This window comes from Garra rufa, chromosome 17 (assembly GCF_049309525.1).
Source record: "Garra rufa chromosome 17, GarRuf1.0, whole genome shotgun sequence".
Lineage (NCBI taxonomy): Eukaryota > Metazoa > Chordata > Actinopteri > Cypriniformes > Cyprinidae > Garra > Garra rufa.
In genome coordinates this window covers 23087193-23107023 of record NC_133377.1, presented here as the reverse complement: position 1 = coordinate 23107023, position 19831 = coordinate 23087193, and the positions used below count along the sequence as shown (strand labels likewise).

The 19831-nt window shown below is 35.8% G+C and overlaps 1 protein-coding gene across 2 annotated transcripts in view; it reads left to right on the top strand.

The window, feature by feature from the left end:
* Positions 1–260: 260 nt before the first annotated feature.
* Positions 261–19831, top strand: part of sfpq (splicing factor proline/glutamine-rich) — a 32905-nt gene continuing 13334 nt past the window's right edge. Inside the window, exons 1-10 of one of the 2 annotated variants that reach the window (XM_073822494.1) lie at positions 261–942; positions 1411–1599; positions 1681–1982; positions 2080–2175; positions 3768–3964; positions 4073–4157; positions 4238–4352; positions 4442–4490; positions 9049–9155; positions 14532–15034. In XM_073822494.1, coding sequence (XP_073678595.1) covers positions 403–942; positions 1411–1599; positions 1681–1982; positions 2080–2175; positions 3768–3964; positions 4073–4157; positions 4238–4352; positions 4442–4490; positions 9049–9155; positions 14532–14651 — 1800 coding nt within the window. In that variant the 5' untranslated portion in view covers positions 261–402 and the 3' untranslated portion in view covers positions 14652–15034. Of the gene's footprint in view, positions 943–1410; positions 1600–1680; positions 1983–2079; positions 2176–3767; positions 3965–4072; positions 4158–4237; positions 4353–4441; positions 4491–9048; positions 9156–14531; positions 15035–19831 lie in introns of those variants that run through there. The other variant, XR_012340096.1, reaches the window with a different exon arrangement.

Genomic DNA, 19831 nt, shown 5'->3' with positions numbered 1-19831 from the left:
TTTTTAAGTAAATATGCAGTTAAGTGTCTGAAAACATTAAATCCAGATGGCACTTAAGTATATGTACATATTTTTTGAATGGTGAGGTGTACTTGCTTTTTGCCATTGCATATCTGGGTAGTTGACCACATTCTTACGTGTTTAAGAACACGAGTGCCACTAGAGTGCGCTAGTAACCCAGTGGACCGTTAGGGTTTGATTTTGGGCGGAGGCTCGTGCGCACGTCGTCAGTCCTCCCATTTCTACGGTCTTCTCGCGCAACCGGCTGCCATTTTACAAAGCCACCGTTTAGAGCGCAGGTTACCAGCTTAACTGTAGTTTTTGAATATAGTGCGCTATTTAACTTTATCTGCTACTCTCGAAATCTTTTTAACGGGTTTTCCCCAGTCTACTTGTGTGAAAATGTCTCGTGACCGGTCCCGTAACCGTGGAGGATTCCAGCACCGAGGCCGCGGAGGAATGGGAATGCGCGGTGGCATGGGAAGCCCTAACTTTCGAAATCTAAACCAACATCCTTTTCAAAACCGTGGACCCCATATGGGTGGCGGATTTAAACCGAATCAGTTAAACCAACCGAATCAGGCGTCTAACGTTACACCGCAGAAACCGCAGGAAACCAATCAGAACAAGCCAGTGGTGCAGTCTCCTCCGGCGCAAGGCCCTAGTCAGGCCCAGCCGAGCAACAACAAAGGCCCGACGACGCCGATACCGACGCCGCCGCAGCAGACTGCCAGCCCCGCTCAGCCGAAAATCCAGTCTCCACCGCCACAGAATAACGTGAAGACCCCGGACATCGGTTCACCACAGAACCAGGCCAAAAAGAACCCACCCAAAGTTGGGATGGGAAATGGACAAAAACCGCCTGTTCCCATGAAGAAAGAGACAGAGCAGACGTTGCCACCACCACAACAACAGATTGCACAGAACGAGCTTCAGCCTCAGGTAAAATAACTTCATGCTTAAAAACATACAATAATGTCGTTTTTTTAGTGAAAAACTACGGTCTTGAGTACATTTCATTTATAAAAGTATCAATTTAGCGCACCTATTTGTTAAGTAGTAATGGCTTTACTGAGGCAGATCCGCCATTTTGTAGACGCTTAAACAAAGGTTGAACTTCATGCTGGTCCACCTTGGGTCTCTCTCCGCATAAAATGCATTGAATCTCGATAGTATATGGTATTATTGCGCTTTTTAAACGTTAGGAACGTGTTTTATGTTATTTTGGTCAAATTATTATTTTTTTTTTTGTGTTTGTGGCCAAGTTGTTTGATAAAAGTAGGTCATGTTTGGGTTGTGCGCTGTAAATAGTTGTCGTTCACGTACCACAGATTTTCCATTTGTCGCTCAAATTTAGTGGCACGATAGGTTTGTCTTTATTTACGTGTTTTTGTAAATGTTTGATTTTAGGAATTGAGGGCAACGCTGTCTTTGCTCCGAAAGCCCGGGGAGAAAACCTACACTCAACGTTGCCGTCTGTTTATTGGAAACCTACCAAACGACATCACTGAGCCTGAGTTTAAGAAACTGTTTGCGAAATATGGAGAGCCCAGTGAGATTTTCATCAATCAAAGCAAGGGTTTTGGATTTATCAGACTGGTAAGATTTCTAACTTTCAAATTCCATTCAAATAAAGTAGTTATTTAATAAAAGTAACTGTAAATGTCTGTATGTTTTTAGGAATCCCGTGCCTTGGCAGAGATTGCCAAAGCTGAGCTGGATGATATTCCAATGAAAGGCAGACCACTTAGAGTTCGTTTTGCCACTCATTCTGCTGCGCTTTCTGTACGCAACTTGTCTCCGTATGTGTCCAATGAGCTACTGGAAGAAGCCTTCTCTCAGTTTGGAATGGTGGAAAGGGCTGTAGTAATTGTGGATGACCGTGGCCGCTCAACAGGGAAGGGCATTGTTGAGTTTTCTTCCAAGCCAGCTGCACGGAAGGCTCTTGATCGGATCAGTGATGGAGTGTTCCTTCTCACATCGTAAGAGAAAATTCTCATAATTTGGCAGTAGAGACATTTTTTGGGGTAGATTTCTAAAATATTGCATCACATAACCATTTTATATATTTTTTTCCAGTGCTCCCCGTCCAATTGTGGTTGAATTGCTAGAGCAGTATGATGATGAGGATGGTTTGCCAGAGAAACTTGCACAGAAGAACCCCAGTTATCAGAAGTAAGCTCCGGATGCTGTTGCATATTACTAAAATCAAAGTCTCTTGGGATTAGCAATCAATTTTAGGTATTTGGTGGTTGTAAATATTTACAGGCTTTTTTATCATGTAAATGAAGTTAGACAGATGGTGTGACGTAGGGCTGCACGATATTGGGGGGAAATTACATTGCGATATATTTTTTTCTTGCGATATATATTGCGATGTGTACAAATTCATTTATGTTCATCAGGTTGTTTTGATCTGCTTAAAAATCAAATAATAATTAAAGAATAATTGGGGTAATTTTGTAAGCATTTTCAAAGAATAAAAAAGCAAAAGTACAGTATATAATCAAAACCCTGAAATAAAATACTTTTTAAAGCTTATTTTGGGTAGTTTCATAAACAGTTTGACTCACCTTATTCACTGTCAATTCAGGCAAATCAAGGCTCTAATATGAAATTAATAATGAATGTTGCTTTTACCCTGATGAAAGGGAAATCAGCTTCTTCCTTTCACGAAAAACATTAAAAGCTTAGCCAAGATGGAGGAACAGCTGATCATAGCTGTTACAGGGATAACATTTTTTAGCAGCAGAGATACTGCAAGCAATTTTTAGTTTTGGAAATCCATTTATCTTTGTTTATTTATCTTTGCTGAAACTTCCGTGTCTGTAGCAACGGCAGACGCCACTCTGCCACTCAAGTTACAGAGCGCTTTGGAAAGAAGGAGAAAGCGACGCGCCTAGCGTTTTCCACGCGTTTTTAGGCGCAACATGTGAACGGTCCCTTAAATTCGTAGTGTTTCCGCGAGTTGTGGCAACAACTGCCAGGCACTCCCGACAAAGCACCTGTTTTTGGTCAGCAGCATCCTTTTTGTATCCAAAATACTTCCATATGACCGACATTGCCTTTCTTTTTACGACCAAATCTTCCATTTCGGCGCTTTTCTCCCGTCCCGCGCTCATTTCGCCATGCGCACACAGGGTTGTGGCTAGAAGGGATACGTCTACGACCGGAAACTAACAATGAAATTAATTTTTCTACCTATTAGAATTTTTTTTTTTTTTTTTTTAACGTCTACACCTACACCTACCCCAACCCTAAACTTAGCCCTTACTATAATAAAAAAAAAACAGTATTATTGTTGTACAGTGTGATAAAAATAACGTTAGATTGATGTGCGCATGCCCAGTAGCGAATCATGTATCTCTTCTAGTCTTTACCCGCACACAGAGACTGCATGCAGGAAGTAGGTGAAGCAACGTGTGCATCGTAGTTTTTAAAGAACCCTTAAATATGAGTTAATTACTTTATTTTAGACAAATATAGATCCGTGAATAGAAAGTTTAGAAATATAGAAAGTACATTTTTAAATCAGACACACATAATTTTTTTTTTGCCCTACATCGCGACTGCCACGATGTGACTATCGCGCATGCGTACATCGCGATGACGATGCTGAAACGATCTATCGTGCAGCCCTAGTGTGACAAGCATTTGAGTGAGGGTGATTTGGCAGCTGTAAAAAATATCAATCACCAGATGCCCCTTTCATGATTTATTGGTCACAACGGTAGACATAATCATTAACTGCTGTGATTTGACCTCAGGGAGCGAGAGCAGCCTCCTCGGTTCGCCCGTCCTGGCAGCTTTGAGTTTGAATACTCCCAGCGATGGAAGTCTCTTGACGAAATGGAGAAACAACAGAGGCAGCAAGTGGAGAAGAACATTCGTGAGGCCCGTGAGAAGCTGGAAGCAGAGATGGAAGACGCCTTTCATGAGCATCAAGCAAACATGCTCAGACAGGGTAAGTATTGTCTCTGCTCAGTTAGGTTATTTATGTTTGTCTTTATGCTGCTACTTAAAAGGATTATGGGATGAATAATTGATTTTGGTGATCATTTTGTTTCAAAAGACCTTCTTAGACGTCAAGAGGAACTTCGTCGCATGGAAGAGTTGCACAGTCAGGAGATGCAGAAACGTAAAGAGATGCAGCTGAGGTATGTATGATGTAGTGTACTGTGTTGCTGGAAACCCTTGCTGTGATAGTAGTTAACTAATTGGTGGTTCTCAATTTCAGGCAAGAGGAGGAACGCCGTAGGAGAGAGGAGGAGATGTTGCGGCAGAGAGAAATTGAAGAACAATTAAGGCGCAAACGCGAGGAGTCTTACAGAATGGGCAGCTTCATGGATAACGTAAGTACTGCATTTAGAAAGCTCTAAGCATTTAAGTACAATGTTGGTTAAGTCATTTGAGATAATGTGAAACTTTCCTTTTTCTACAGAGAGAGAGGGAGATGAGGATGAATGCTAGTGGAGGCCTGGGGTTGGCTGGTAAGAGACATTTTATTTTATAGTGGTTCATTGTCTAAAAATTTATTTTATTTTTTTATTTCTTTTAAATAGTCTTCTGCTCTCTAAGCCTGCATTTTATTTATTTTTTTATCTGAAGTACAGCAAAAAGTAAAATCTGAAATTTTTACTATTTAAAAAAACATTTCTTTTTGAACATGTTTTCTGTAATTTATTCCTGTGATTTCAAAGCAGATTTTTAGCTTTTTTTTACTCTGGTCACATGATCTTTCAGAATTTATTCTAATCTGATTTGCTGCTCAAATTAATAAAAGCTGAATAAATAAGCTTCCTATTGATGCATGCTTTGTTAGGGCAATATTTGGCAGAGATGCAGAAATTTGAAAATCTGGATTCAGAGGGTGCTAAAAAAATCCAAATATCCACCTTTAAAGTTGTCCAAATAAAGTTATTAATGCACATTACTAATCAAATTAAGTTGTGATTTATTTACAAAATATCTCCATGGAACATGATCTTTACTTAATGTTCTAATGATTTTTGGCATAAAAGAAAAATCTGTAACTAGAGATGCACCGATTGATCGGCTAGTGATCGGAATCGGCCGATTTTTCACACGATTGGCCCGGATCGGTGACCGGCCGGTCAGTTTCTCCTCTTGCCGATTCCTAGCCAATCCTTTTATTGCCAGCGGCGCATGCAATTACGTCACAGCCACGTGCGCACTCGCAGTCGCGTGTAAACATGTCTTTGGTGTGAGTGAAGATGACACAAAGATCGCAGTTTGTAACCATTATAAGGGCAAAATACAACACAAGGGAACAACCATGAAAACGTTCGTAACAACAAACCTAATAAGACACTTCCATCATCAAAACCATCACTCACCAGCGGCTAAAGCTAGCGCTCCTTAGAAGTAAGCTCTCTGAATGAACTGTGTTCTGATTGACATGGTCCCTCCATAGTGTTCATTGCTCCCTACTCCCTGAGCAGGGGAAATCCGTTGACGTTTACTACACTTTCATTCATTCACATATTTGCGCTGCGCCACTGTGAAAACGCTGTATGTGGTGGCGCAACGCAAATATGTGAATGTTCCGAAGTGTAGTACCGCTGGATTAACTGGTGACAAGGCAGAAATGCTTCTCTTTATCAAGAAAAAATTTCCATTAATGCTCAAGTAATAGCATTTAGTACTAGCATTGTTATTTCTACCTGTTTAAAGACACAGTGCACTTTTTTTTATTAGTTATTGTTGTGAGACGACCCTGTAATTAATGTTTAAAAAAAAAATCCATATAAAATTCATTGAAGAAAAGTAGATTTTTGTAAGTGAGCCTGTTTTGTTATATTTTATTTCTAATGTTTTCAAGGCTCAGAGCACTTTATTTTGTTAAAGTTATTTTATTATGACAAGATGCTGTAATGTTTATTCATTTCATTTATTAAAAAATAAAAATAAAATTACATTGAGGAAAAGATTTTTGTTAGTATAACTATACTATGTTAGTTACAGGAACTAATTTTATACCTTTTTCAAAGGCACAAAGCACTTTATTTAGTTATTTTGTTCTAAGAAGATCCTGTAATGTTTAATTTATTTTATTATAAAATAAATTTAATTAAAGAAAATATTTCTGTATATGCTTTCATTACAGTTTTTAAAAAAAATCGGAATCTGCAAAAATCGGAATCGGCCAAGAAAATTGTAATCGGTGCAACTCTATCTGTAATCTATTTCAGGAAGTAGAAATCCTTTGTAATGTTATAAATGTCTTTTAATCGATTTAAATCGTCCTTGCGAAATGAAAGCATTAATTTGACCCCCCCCCCCCAAAAAAGTCCTGACTCCAAGCTTTTGAATGGTTTAGTGTGTAATATTACAAAAGCTTTTTATTTCATCAAAGAATCCTGAGAAAAAAAATATATACTCAACTGTTTGAAATGTTGATGATTTTAAAAAAAAAATGTAAATAAAATTAAAAAAGAACTTAGCTTTGATCACAGAAATAAATTACATTTTAAAATCTATTCAAATGGAAAACAGTATTTTTTAATAGTAAAAATATTTCAAAATGCAGGCTTGGTGAACGGAAGAGACTTCTTTCTAAAAAAAAAAAAAAAAAATTATATATTATTATTTTTATTATTATTTTTTTTTTAGAAAATGTATTTATCAAATGACACAATAGGCTTTTAAAAATGTATTCTACATCTCTCAACTCTTTATGTATTGCATTATTTTTTGCCTCTTACAATAAAAACTAAAGAGCTTTGATCATGAAACTAAGCATTTAAATATAATCTTGTCAAGACATTTGAGAGCCATAGAATGACAGCACATGCATTTTATACAAGTAGATTTTCCCTTTTGAATGTGAGCTCTATATAATACTATAGGGAATACAAGTCATAAATGCGTTTTTTTTTTTTTTTTTTTTTTTTAATTTATTTATTTATTTTACGATTTTGCAGGGTTGGTGATATTAATGTATGTAGGGCTGCAACTAACGATTATTTTAATAATCGATTAATCTGTCGATTATTTTTTCGATTAATCGATGAATCGGATAAAAAAAAACCAAGGGATTTACAACCCTTTATTCAAAAACAGAACTAAAATCTTTAGAAAGTGCACGAACATGTTGCTCCTTGAACTGTTATAATAATAATAATAATAAAATAAAAATGGACTAACACAAAAAACATACACATGTATGCTTTACATCTGCCAAATATATAGACTAAATAAACTAAAATTACTATCCGTCAAGACAGCGGCTTGCTGTGGTGTACATGCTGCATTTCCCATCAAGAAGCCTCTCAAATTAAATTCCTCAGTGCGCATTAAAAAGGTCATGTGAATTTGCACGCTGGAACGGGATAACTTGACTAACTTTCTGCTACATTCATTCTGCCATGGCGGTGTTTAGTGTCCTGCCATCAGCAGCGACCAGCTGGAAGAGTTCCGCATTCAAATGCACACAAAACTGGCCTCAAAGCCCCAGCAAAAGTAATTACCATGAATGTGTCAAGGCAAAAATTAAGAAAATATTCGAATTACTTATTAATAAACTAGTATTTTCTGATTCAGTGTTGCAAAGATGAAATTGACGATCCTGCCATCTGCTCATTAATGCCTAATGCATCTTTATGGATTAGCTAATGAAAGAGTTTTGTTTTCGATTTTAATTATTTCGTTTTATAGTAAAATAATAATTTAAAGCTTTCTATAGATATTGTGTTTGTGAGGCAATTACCTGGGTTTCGGTTAATTATTGTGAAGCGCTCCTGTTTAAACCAAAGATATCAAGCGTATTCTGTTTGTTTTCTTTAAGAGCACATGTTGTTGATACTGTTAGTACACACAAACTAAGGTAGACCCTTTACAGTTCCGGCCCGGGTGGTAAATTACTCTTACCTTTATGAGCAAAAAAGAAATTCCACATTGCACTGGCGTCTCCATGTCCTGCAAAGCGCGCTTCTCTCCGCATAAACTTTGGAATTATCTTGATTGAATGATTAAACTAATATTGTGATATGTTTTAAGTTTTTTATATCAATGGATTTTAATTTAAATCGCGATGAATTAAGCAGGCTTTTGATCTGTCTGCCGCTGTTTGCTAGGTATAACTTTAAAAAACAAAAACTTGAATTTAACAAACAAAAAGTGTTCCAAATATATCTCTAAATTAACTTTATAAACTAAAGGAACGAAAATAAATGTAATCACTTTGCTATTAAAATCAGCAGCTGTGTAATGAGGAAGAGAAAGAGAAAAAAAGACAGTCGGACTGGAAATTCAGTCGGCCAAAAATTGATGAGCTGTCGGACATTTTTACAAGGAATGTTTGTTTAATAACCTATTTAATACTCTTAGGCTACTTTCTTAATTAAATATATTATTTCTTTGATTTATTTTAGCGTTTTTAGGCTGCTTGTTAGCTGACTGAAGTGTAGGCTATATATAAAAAAACAACGTGCCACCGTCACAGCCCTATTCAAAACTGAGACGATTTTACCTCAGCAGAGCTCCTCTTTCTCCTTACGGTTGTGGTATGTTTTCGACACATTATATAGACAGACAGTGTTACAAAAACTATAGAAGTAGTTTTCTCCATCTCCACTATCCAACGACCCGTACAGCAGCTGTTTTGCGATCGAGCATTGGCTGCTGTGAAAGTACGCTAGCCAAAGTAGGCTTAAATATCAAACATGTTTGATATAAATCGGGGCAGCATATATATATATATATATAATGTAGAAACAGTGCTTTATGCTCAAATGTTCCAGTTTTGCGTGTAAGTTAAATTCGCATTTTTGGATGGAAACAGCTTATGAGGTGCCGAACTCTGCTGGCATCAGTGCGGGAGAGAGACCGAATGTGTCCACTCCGCTCTGCGCTCAATTTTTTTTAAATATATATAATAACAACCAAATGTCTCTGCGTCGCGCGACACAACGAATCGATTATGAAATTCGTTGCCAACGCTTTTAGTAATCGATTTTTATCGATTCGTTGTTGCAGCCCTAAATGTATGCTAATGTTATGGTTTTTTTTTTTCTTTTAAATAAACAGATATGCCATTTGGGTCACCTAGCCAGAAGTTCCAATTGGCTGGAATGAATTTTGGAGACCAGGGAATGGGGGGACCAGCATCAGGGGGCATGGTGCCCAACGAAATGGTAATGTATTCCTAAGTTGAAATCGAGAGTGAATGTGACATGTGTATGTGTGTATTTTGTATGCCCAATAAATTTGAATTGGGCTGTTGTGGTTCATAAGAGATGAGGCCATTTTGTGTTTGAAGATCTAGTGTGGAAATGAGGTTTGGATGGATTATTTCTAGACTCTTCAGTGGGCAGTGTGTTTTGATCCCTGTTGTGATTTGATAATATTGTCTCCATCTAGTGGCAGAAGTCATTGTCAGCACTCAAGCTCAGCTCCCCTCATTTTCCATTCTTTTGTTGCTTTGGATGTCTGTCTGTACTAAAGCCCAATAATTTTTATATAACTGTTTGCATACAACACATTCTTGTAAGTCCTGTCTAAATTGCAAAAAAAGACAGGCATGTTTGCGCTCCGTTTGATGTGTAGTATTTAAATTAGCAATGCAATGTGCCATCTTTTCAAACACAAAGCTTGGTGAAACAATACCCTATGACATGCTGTGCTTGTTTTGTGGTGAACTATCTTTGTAGGCTTTTTTTTTTTTTTAGTTTACTGTTGCAAACTTATGTCAAAATCATGTCAGTGCTGCGATGGTACCCACATGGAAATGCTGTTTCCATGCTTTGAGCTCTTTTTGTAGTGTCAACAGACTGGGCATTTAGTGCAGATAGACTTTAAAGCAGCTTAACCACAAAATGAATGTGTCCATGAAGTTACATTTGACTGAAAATGATGTGGCTGAGTTTTTGAGGAGCTGGGTGGAGATGTGTTGGTTGGCATACATGAGTGAAGTTGGGTTTGACCCATATTTGCTATAATGAAGACGGATGGGGAGTTGTCCTTGGACATGGCACACATTTCTCTAATCACCAAGAAATAATTCTGTGTCTTATTTGGTGTGCTTTAAGATATTTATATTTTACTTTTAAGCATTTGTCTCAATTATTACAGCAGTTTGTATTAATGTAGCTACTCTACACCTTTTAAGCCCATACATAGTGAATATGTAAAACATGTGTACCTGTCCCCGAGCCCTTGCTGGGATGCTGTGTGTTGCAGCAAATTAATTTAGCAGCAAGGCCTTTGCCTTACAGGTTGTTGCATTGTTGAATTTGTTGCCTGAGTGCTGCTTTCCCTCGAGTATTTTATTTATTTTTTCTTAAATGGCTTAACCTTTTGATGCATTAGTTACAAGCAGTGTTAAGAGTATAGGAGTTGGCCTTTTTTACAAATAGGCTTCAGCAAGTATGAATAATATCTCAAAGGGCTTTTGATGAGTAGAATGTGTAAGTGAAATGTTTTTAATTTAGATTTTATGCAATGTTTTGTGTCTGAAGGCAAGTATTTTGTCTTAAACATTTAGTTTAATATCTGAATGTTAAAAGCAGATCTCTCCCCTTTAACTCTTAAAGTCAACATGAAATCAAAATGGACCCCTTCTACATTCTTCAGTACAAGTTAGTGTTTTTGCATGTTTTTTTTTTTTTTTGTGTGTAATAATCCATTTAAAATGACTTGCTGTACCTCTAAAATGGTTTTTGTTTGCACCATGGCCATGTGGTGTTGTGTTTTTTTTTTTTTTTTTTTTTTTTTTTTTTTTCTTTTAATCAAAGGTGTTAATATTTGCCCAACCTCTAAAATTGTCTTTGGAATCACGACCACTTAAATTTTTTTTTTTTTTTTCATCTGAGTGCTGGTTGTGTTTTCAGGAATACAGTTTTCCAATTTCTCAAATCAGATTTTGGCCTTAATGTAGGGCTGGGCGATATGGCAAAAATAAATAATTTTTTCATATCAGTCAATATCAATAATTATCACGATAAATGTCAAATCTACAATATCTACAAATACAATATTATTAATATTAATAGAATATATAAACGTTTTTATAAAAAAAATTGAACTATAATATGATACAACACTTGTAGCATGGCTCTGACTGTGAATGCAGAGTTACAGTGATTAAATATACTTATCATTCAACAAAAATAGGAATAGACATCTTTTCAGCATGCCAATCCCTTTGTGCAGCTGATTTAACACATTTTGTCAAATGTTTTACCTGTCTGACAATATAAATAAATAAAAAAAAAAATGGCTCAGGGCTCTACGCTTTTCTTGCTAGGACCACTTGTGCTCCTAAAATTTTAGGAGCACATTCTAAAAAATCAAAACTCTGATTAAAAAAATTAGCCTTCCTATTACGAGGTGATATTTGACTCCTCAAAGTGATTTACAGGGGAATTTTGTTTGTTTGTTTTTACCTTTTCATATGTTTAATGAGGCTCAGAGGTGACATGAGTGCAATCAAAATCATAGATTCATGTTGAGATTGATGTTTATTAAAATATTAAATGTTTAAAATATAAAATTTTGAATACAGAAATATTAAAGATTTAAATAACTGAACAGATCTGCCAGCAGGTGTCGCCAAGACACGGATTTATTTACTGAATCACATCATTCATTTGATTCGTTCGAATGGATGGTTCATTCGGGAATAAAGCAAGTGTCTGTCTTTATGAATGGGAAATTGAATAATTTCACTCGATTCATTTAAAAACGCACGTTCATTCAGAAACTAAACACCGCTGTGTTTGAATGGAGATGCGCAGCGGCTCAGTTGTGACTTGTTTCAGATTACTTTTGACGACGAAATAGAGCAAAATCAGGCATAGTGTTGTAGTCAGTCAATGTAAGTCACTTTATAATAACTTCTTGTTTATTTAACTGCTGTATTAGATCAATATGTCATTTACAAACTCCCTTAAATATTAAAAGCTGTCACTTATCTTAGTTCGCGATATCACAAAGCTCTATTATAATCAACAACGCTGACTATACTGCACAAACAGTCTCTTATTTACACTCTCTCTACACTTTATTTATGGAAGGATTGGTGAGATATGTCTATGATACATTACTCTACATTGCAAAAACACAGAATCCTCTGGAGCTCCCCTGAGCGCAAACACAAATATGCTGATCCGGTCAGTCGCACATGGTGCTCCTAAATATATATATATATATATATATATATATATATATATATATATATTTAATGCAAGTTAATTTTTATATAATTTTTTTTTTATATAAATGCGAGTGAAATGGTCGCAATGTAGAGCCCTGTGGCTGTAAACTAAATACTGCGTGCGGCATCTGGAAGTAAAGGCTGAAAAATGCCTGCGCAGCGTTACGTGTAGTGAGTAAACATTATCGAGCGCTTATCGAACTGTCATAGTTTTATCGAAAAAAGTATATATTGTGATAATTATCGAATTATCACCCAGCCCTACCTTAATGTTTTCCTTGTTGAAAGTTGTTTCACTGAAATGTTGCTGTATAGTAGAAAATGGGTTGCCAGTGCTGTTTCATGTTGACTTTAAGTGGTCAACCTATTTTGCTAAACTGGATTGAACAAATGTATATAACGACAGTTATTTTTGCAAATGTGTGGTTGCTGTAGGGATGCACGATATTGCGTTTTTGCCCATGTGAAAACATTTTGGCTGATAGCCAATGCTGATACAGATGCATTTTGTTTGGTAACATCAATTCTCTCTTGTGCAGAGATAATAACTAAATTGTTGTTAGGTTTTAACAAAAACTTGTTTTAATAATGACAGTACATTCTGCACCTTTTAAAATAACTATAAATCAATCACTGCATTGGTAAACAACATTTTATCTGAAGGTTTAACATTTGTAGGTTGTCTAAAACAGTGGTTCTCAACTCAGTCCTTGGGGGGCCACTGCTCTGCACATTTTGTGTTTCTGAATCTGACACACTCAGTTCAATTTATGGATCATTCTCCTAACAAGCTGATGATCTGAATCAGGTGTTAAATGAGGAAGATATGCAAAATGTGCAGAGCAGTGGGTCCTGAGGACTGGAGTTGAGAACCATTGGTCTAAAACTATTACACATTAAATCTGCATCGAAATAATTATTTTACAAGTGTCACATTGTGTCTGACTTTTGCACCAAAATTTTCTTGTGATTTTTGTGACAACAGTTACTGCTTTATTTAATCATAAACACAATCTTTATGGGGTTTTTTTTGTCCGTTTTGTTTTCATTTTATTACAAGTAGGCCAGTTGTGCCCCATTTAAAAAAAAAATAAAATAAAAAAAAAAAATAAAAAAAAAAACGTCTTACTGGAGGAGTATTTACTCCCTGCAGTTGCTAATGCTGCACATGTGAGCGACTGTCAGTTCTATTGCCCAAAGGGCACACCATTTTGTACTTCTCAGATTAAATGCGGCAATCCAAAAGAGTAAATTGAATCGCCATTCAGGCGAAAGTTTGCTACAGGAATGACCACACTGCTGACGTGATGTTATTAAACCCTTGGCAAGTGCTGATTCCAATAAAGTAATAATAATATAATATCGTGCATCCCTAGGTTGCAGTGTTCAATTTTAACTTCAGTAGCCATATGTTTTGAAAGTTTATAAAGAATTATGGTGTAAAATCTGGAGAAACTCAATCCACTGCATTACATTTTCTGTTGTTAGTCTAGATGGGCTATTCTTGAGCACTTTGAAATTAGATGTAAATTAGAAAAATGCTAATTGCATTTTTACTGCAAACTTAGGATGCTGTTTGTCACGTTTGCAGATAGTCAGTTTCATCCAATTAACCAGCATCATTACTGCATGTGCTGACAAATACCAGATAAACGCGGTTTGTGACAAACTAAAGAAACATGGTTTAACATTAAATTCATGTAATGGCTAAATAGTTGGAATGTAAAAATTAAATCTTAACTTTTTTTTTTTTTTTTTTTTTGCTTTATCGAATCTCATTGAAGGTAAAAGTGATCATTAACACATTTTTAAATGCAATGTGTAATATTTAAGTAAAACGCTTCATGAATACTTAAATGTTCAGAAATTGATTTTAGAAATCAGAATAACAATTCTTTCTCTAAAACCTAATTTGTGTTCATAATGTAAGGGTTGGTAGTTGCCTGTATGTCTCAGAGGGATTTTGTATTAAAATACAAACCTCTCTGCCATAATCATAAGTTTGGGGCATACAACACGTTTTTACTTAAATCCCCCATGCAAATGGGAGTTTCCAGCAGTATTTATCATAGCAGCGCTATTGGAATGCATTGTAATGGGATTTGACTAATGAATACATTACCCTTTCTTCCTTTTCCTATGTCACCTCTGGCACCTGTGGATCTGCGTGTTGGAACGGTTTCGCCGATTGTTTTCCTTGGATCCCACTTTTATAATACTTTGCTCAAAATACTCTCGGAACTCATGGAACTTGTTACCCCTTTGTTGCTTTTCTCCCCTACCCATGGACGTAAACTCCATAATTCCTACAAAACTAAATACCCAACTGATACATAACTGAAAATGGTCCATGTAGCGCAATGAGCGTTTCCCACAAGGTGGCCCAGGGGGTCCAAGGGGCATGGGTGCTGGAAACCCAGGATTTGGCAGGGTCCGTGAGGAGTATGACGGATCTGCCAAGAAGCCACGCTTCTGATCTGGCACTTTAAAATCAAAGTTTGTATGTGGAAATCCAGAGGCTCGGTTCTGGAAGTCACAATTGATGTATTTAAGTTTAAAGAATTTTCTTGCAGTTTTAGCCTGAAAACGTATCCCTTTTGTGGCAAGATTTTTTTCGTCCTATTTTTATTTTTTATTCTTAATAGGTTTAATAATAAAACCATTGAAGTCAGCGCTGGCTTAGTGCTACCAACATGTAATCCCCTTTCTTCTTAGTCTTTATCTTGTCATGTTACTTGTGTTATACTGGTGAATATTGTAAATTGTTCTGATCTTACTATGGCTGTGTTCTGTGCCATTCACATTTAAAATACATGTACATTTTCAATAAAGAGTGCAGTTGGTTCTTCAAAAACCCAATTAGGTGTTCTTGGCACAATGATTAAATTTGTAAAGCGTCAGGCATCTGACACCTGACATATGTAAGGCGTAGGCATCTAGTGCTTTTGTTCATCTTAAAGGTTTTTGCTTACCTCTTTATGTTTTTAAAATTAAAGCTGATTTACCACCGACATTGAATAACTTGGCTATTAATATAAATATTGTTTGATGGTCCGAAATCAGTTTTTTTTTAGATTTGGAAATATAGCTTAAGACAGGGCTATTCAATTGGCAGCCAGTGGGCCCAATTCGGTGCACCAATCATCTTATTCCTCACAGGTAGCACATACGCCTTGAATTGTTTTTGCATTAGTTTGTCCACAAGGTGGCAACACTGGCCCAGGACATTGTTTTACAGCCAAAAAAAAAAAAGAAACGACCATCTACCGGAGACTGCAATAACAATAGCCCGCAGGGTTGGCAAGCGGTTGCGTGAGGGGGGTCATGAGAGATTATCAAATGGAGTATAGTTTGACAGTCAGCACGTTTGGCTTGCATTGGCTGAGCTGCTTCAGACAGTCTACTTCAACCGACAAAAACGCACAATTGCCAGCAAAATTCCCAGTTTGGCAAATGACCTGGTGTAAACTGTATTAAATGAGTTCTAAAGTCCTAAATGACCACAAGTTGGGAGAAAATTGGATGCATCACATCTGTTTCATGTACATCAGGATTTAAAGAGAGTGCTGCTTTTAAAGTGGAACTTGCTGAAGTTTGTCATTGATGTAAATTACAGAACAAAAGAGAGATCACTCAGTGCTTCGCTGGTTAACTTTTGTAGCTTGAATAAAGACTTAATCTATGTAGTTTATGCATGTAGCCTACAGTACTTAGAAACAATATAAAGGTGGTATAGATGCCATCTTTTTACTATTAATTAATTTGTTAATTTGACCGTTCAATGTGAAATTGTGACAATGTAAAAATATTAACATGTATTCAATCACAAAAGAAAAATGTTATTTAACATTTTTAAATAGGTTTAATGACCAGCCCTCAAATGAAGATAATTGAATAGCCCTGGCTTAAATGTTTTTTTTTTTTTTTTGACAATTTGACTGTTTCATTGGTTTTACAAATTCTGCCCGTTTCACACATACTCCGATTGCAGTGCATATGCAGCCTGTGTGATGCGTATGCAGTGCAGAAGTAGCTGTATACCACAAACAACATTTATCCACTATTTTAACTTCAAAATCCAATTTACAGTACTACAGTCTTTTTTTAGACAATCATGTTTAAACACACACACACATAGAGAAAAAAAACAATGATCTCTATCTCTATAAGTGCCATCCATTGTCACCTTGTGCACTTTTTCTTGCTTTAAACCTAGCTGTATATTGACTGTGAAACAGACTTTAATTATGTGCATTATATTGTTATATAATTATATAATGTTTTTACACTACAGAAGACAAGTTAACTGTGTGTTGCAATTGCAGAAAACTCCTGGCTACTTGTTGGGTCTCGTACGCAGTCAACAAATAAAAAGGGTGCACTCCATTTCAGAAGCAAATTTTAAGATTTACGCTAGGGATGCACCGAAATCCGGCCGAAAGATTATCACCGAAACAACACGGCCGAAACAGTACGTTGACGCAAACATAAACCGTGGCCTGCAAGTGCTTGTCTGAAGCAACACATCTGCGGTGTGGACGTATTTCAGTATATCTGAGAAAGACCCACAGATAGCGATTTGCAAAACTTTTAATGCCGAAATTTCAAGAGGGGTTGTGTCTGCAGTCGTGTGTGCAGTGATGAGAGCAGAGATCGGTGCATTGCGCAGACAGATGTAGCTTTCAGTGAGTGAAAAACAATGGCTTTACATTGGTGTTACGTCGCAGTATTTTAAAGATATGTCTTTTCAATATACTGTATTTTTATAAATATTTATGTTTTAAACCATGGAGGTGAGCCAATGGATATCACACAAGCAACGTGAAAACTGCTCAATATGTTTAAGTGAAAGTAAAAACTGACAGTGCTTTCAGCATCTGACGTGCATTCTCTCAGAGACAATGAGAGACGATTATACTTAATATGCTGATATTAATTTAGTGCCCTAATATTTTTCTTGTGTCCCGAACATGGTGGGAAAAAATAAAAAACAAATTGTGTAAGGTTTGTTTTTGAAAGTTTTAAAGCTCTTAATTTTCATTGACTGCAGTGTTATTAGGAGGTTATGAAAGTCTTAATTATGATTTCAGGTGGTCTTAAATGTGGGGACTGAAAGACAAGAATTGAGATGAAACTTCAAAAGGCAATCCATTGAATAAATATGAGCGCTGCACCTTTCAAAGTACTTTGCTGCGCTGCTTTGTGTACCATTCTGATAGCGCCTCCTGCTGGAAGAGAAACACATGAGTTGTAAATGTGAACTGATGGATCCACAAGATAATGTGTTATAAAAAATTTAAACAAAGGCAGTAAAATATATGTATATGTTAAGTAATAATACTTGATTTGATGATAATTGTTTAAATTAATATAATTGATTTATTCTTTGAAACTTTAATTTATGCAATTGCAATGCCTTGCTAATTTTAGTAAGATTAGTTCATAGTCATAAATGCAATGGTACTAATAATTGGCATAATTATTTTGGTGTTTCGGTTTTCGGCCTTGGTTTCCTTTTTCGGTTTCGGCCAAGAATTTTCATTTGGGTGCATCCCTAGTTTACGCACGGTTTGTTTATAGATGTTTTACTAAACAAAGTAGCAGTTTTAGAGAGGCTATTTTTGAGTTTTTTTGCTGCCAACTATAAATGAACCCGATGGAGTTGCATTTAGTTGTTTTAATCTGCAGTCAGCGTTGAAGTGTATTTTTTTTTTTTTTTTTTTTTTTTTTTTTTATTAATGCCCCTGGTGTCACCAAATTGAATTGGGGAAAAATGACTTTACAAATGCTTCTGGTGCATTTTCCAATGTTTGATTAAACCGATAATCCGACCGCAAACTCGCACCATTGGCATTTTGAATGCCGTAGTGATGGCGGCTTTTGTAAAACTACAAAAAAAAATTGCCTTGTTTTACTTGGTTGTGTCTGCGCATTTAAGATGAGACAAAGGAATCCCATTACGATGCTATTAATGCTGAAAAAGACACAATTTGATTATCAGCTGTTAGCAAACAAAAATGGGATTTACTTGTTCATATACATTTCACTTAATTGGTGTACAGCATTTTGGCTCTTGAGACACTTTGTAAACTTGAAACTTTTAATAGAATTATCCTCATTAAAGGAACACACCACTATTTTGAAAATAGGCTAATTTTCCAACTCCCCTAGAGTTAAACATTTTTTTTTTTTTTTTTTTTTTTTTTTTTTGGCTGTAGCACGCTTAGCATAGATCATAGAATCTGAATAGACTGTAAGCATCTCGCTCAAAATTACTAAAGAGTTTCAATATTTTTCCTATTTAAAACTTGACTCTTCTGTAGTTAAATTGTGTACTAAGACCGGGAAATGAAAAGGTGTGAAGGTTTTTTTTTTTTTTTTTCCTCCTCTCCCCCCTAGGCCGATATGGCTAGGAACTATACTCTCATTCTGGTGAAATAATCAAGGAACTTTGCTGCCATACCATGGGTGCAGCAGTCGCAAGTTGGAAAATTTGAATTTTCAAAAATGGTGCCGTGTTCCTCTAAAGTCAACTATCTGTGTAGGGGTTATAGGTCAAACAGAAACTTGTTCATGAAGTAGCATGTTTCTTATAGGGATTCAATTAAAAGGGTATCTTTTTCTAGTTATTATTGATGACTTCAATAAAAGTAAATATTGCTTGAAAGCACATTTGTTTTATTTATTATTAATCTGTAGTATCCGCAGCATCACCTTATGGATTATCATATTAGATTAATATTTCTGCAGTTGAAACAATAATGCTACAAACTTGGCACATTTATTTTTCAATTTGCTTAGACGATGCAATTGAGTGCCTTGCTGTACCCTCTTTGTGTGATTGAGAGAACTTATAATAATATTTCTGTAAATATTACAGCTTAATGACAACCATAATTTAAAAAAAGTTTGTAATTTGCATTATTACACTATATTAATGATTTCTGGAAATTGCTTACACCTTCAGTTAATATAACCAATATTTTTCTTATCTTTGTAAAACATTCTAGGTCAGTCAACAAGAACGGCTAATAATGGTTCTCTGCTGTTCTCCTTATACTTACCCTGTTAGCATAATTACAACACATTAACATAATTCAACGCTTGACTTAAATATTGTATTTGTATTTGACAATTATCAAGTGTCTAGATTAACAATGCCCTTACAGCTAGTAATTAATCATTGTTATTAACTAAAGCAATTAAGTTTCACTTTGCATGATGTAAGAGGCATACATTTTGGATTTTACAGTTTTCTGTTAATCTTATTCTCATTCCTGCTATAGGTAATTAACAGGTAATTTTTGGTATTTTGATTGGACACTGCTACTAATTCGATTTTCTTCTATGTTGTTTTCTTACTAAATTAAACATTTTTCCAAATTTGGTATGATTGAATCAAATTTGTCTTAATTTGAAGGCCATGTGTAATATTAGAGTTAACTTCTTTTTTCTCGTTTAAATCACATGGCTTGTGAAATTAAGGTAATTTTAACATCAAGAATGGAGCTGGAAAAAAGGTAACTTCACATGCAAATTTTCTCAGATACATTGTGGAAAAAATGTTACTGTTTGTGTTGGTTTTCTACACATTTTTTTCCTTAACAGGTTTGTTCGTGACTTCCGAAGTATCTTCAAGTTTGGAACTGTTTTGGA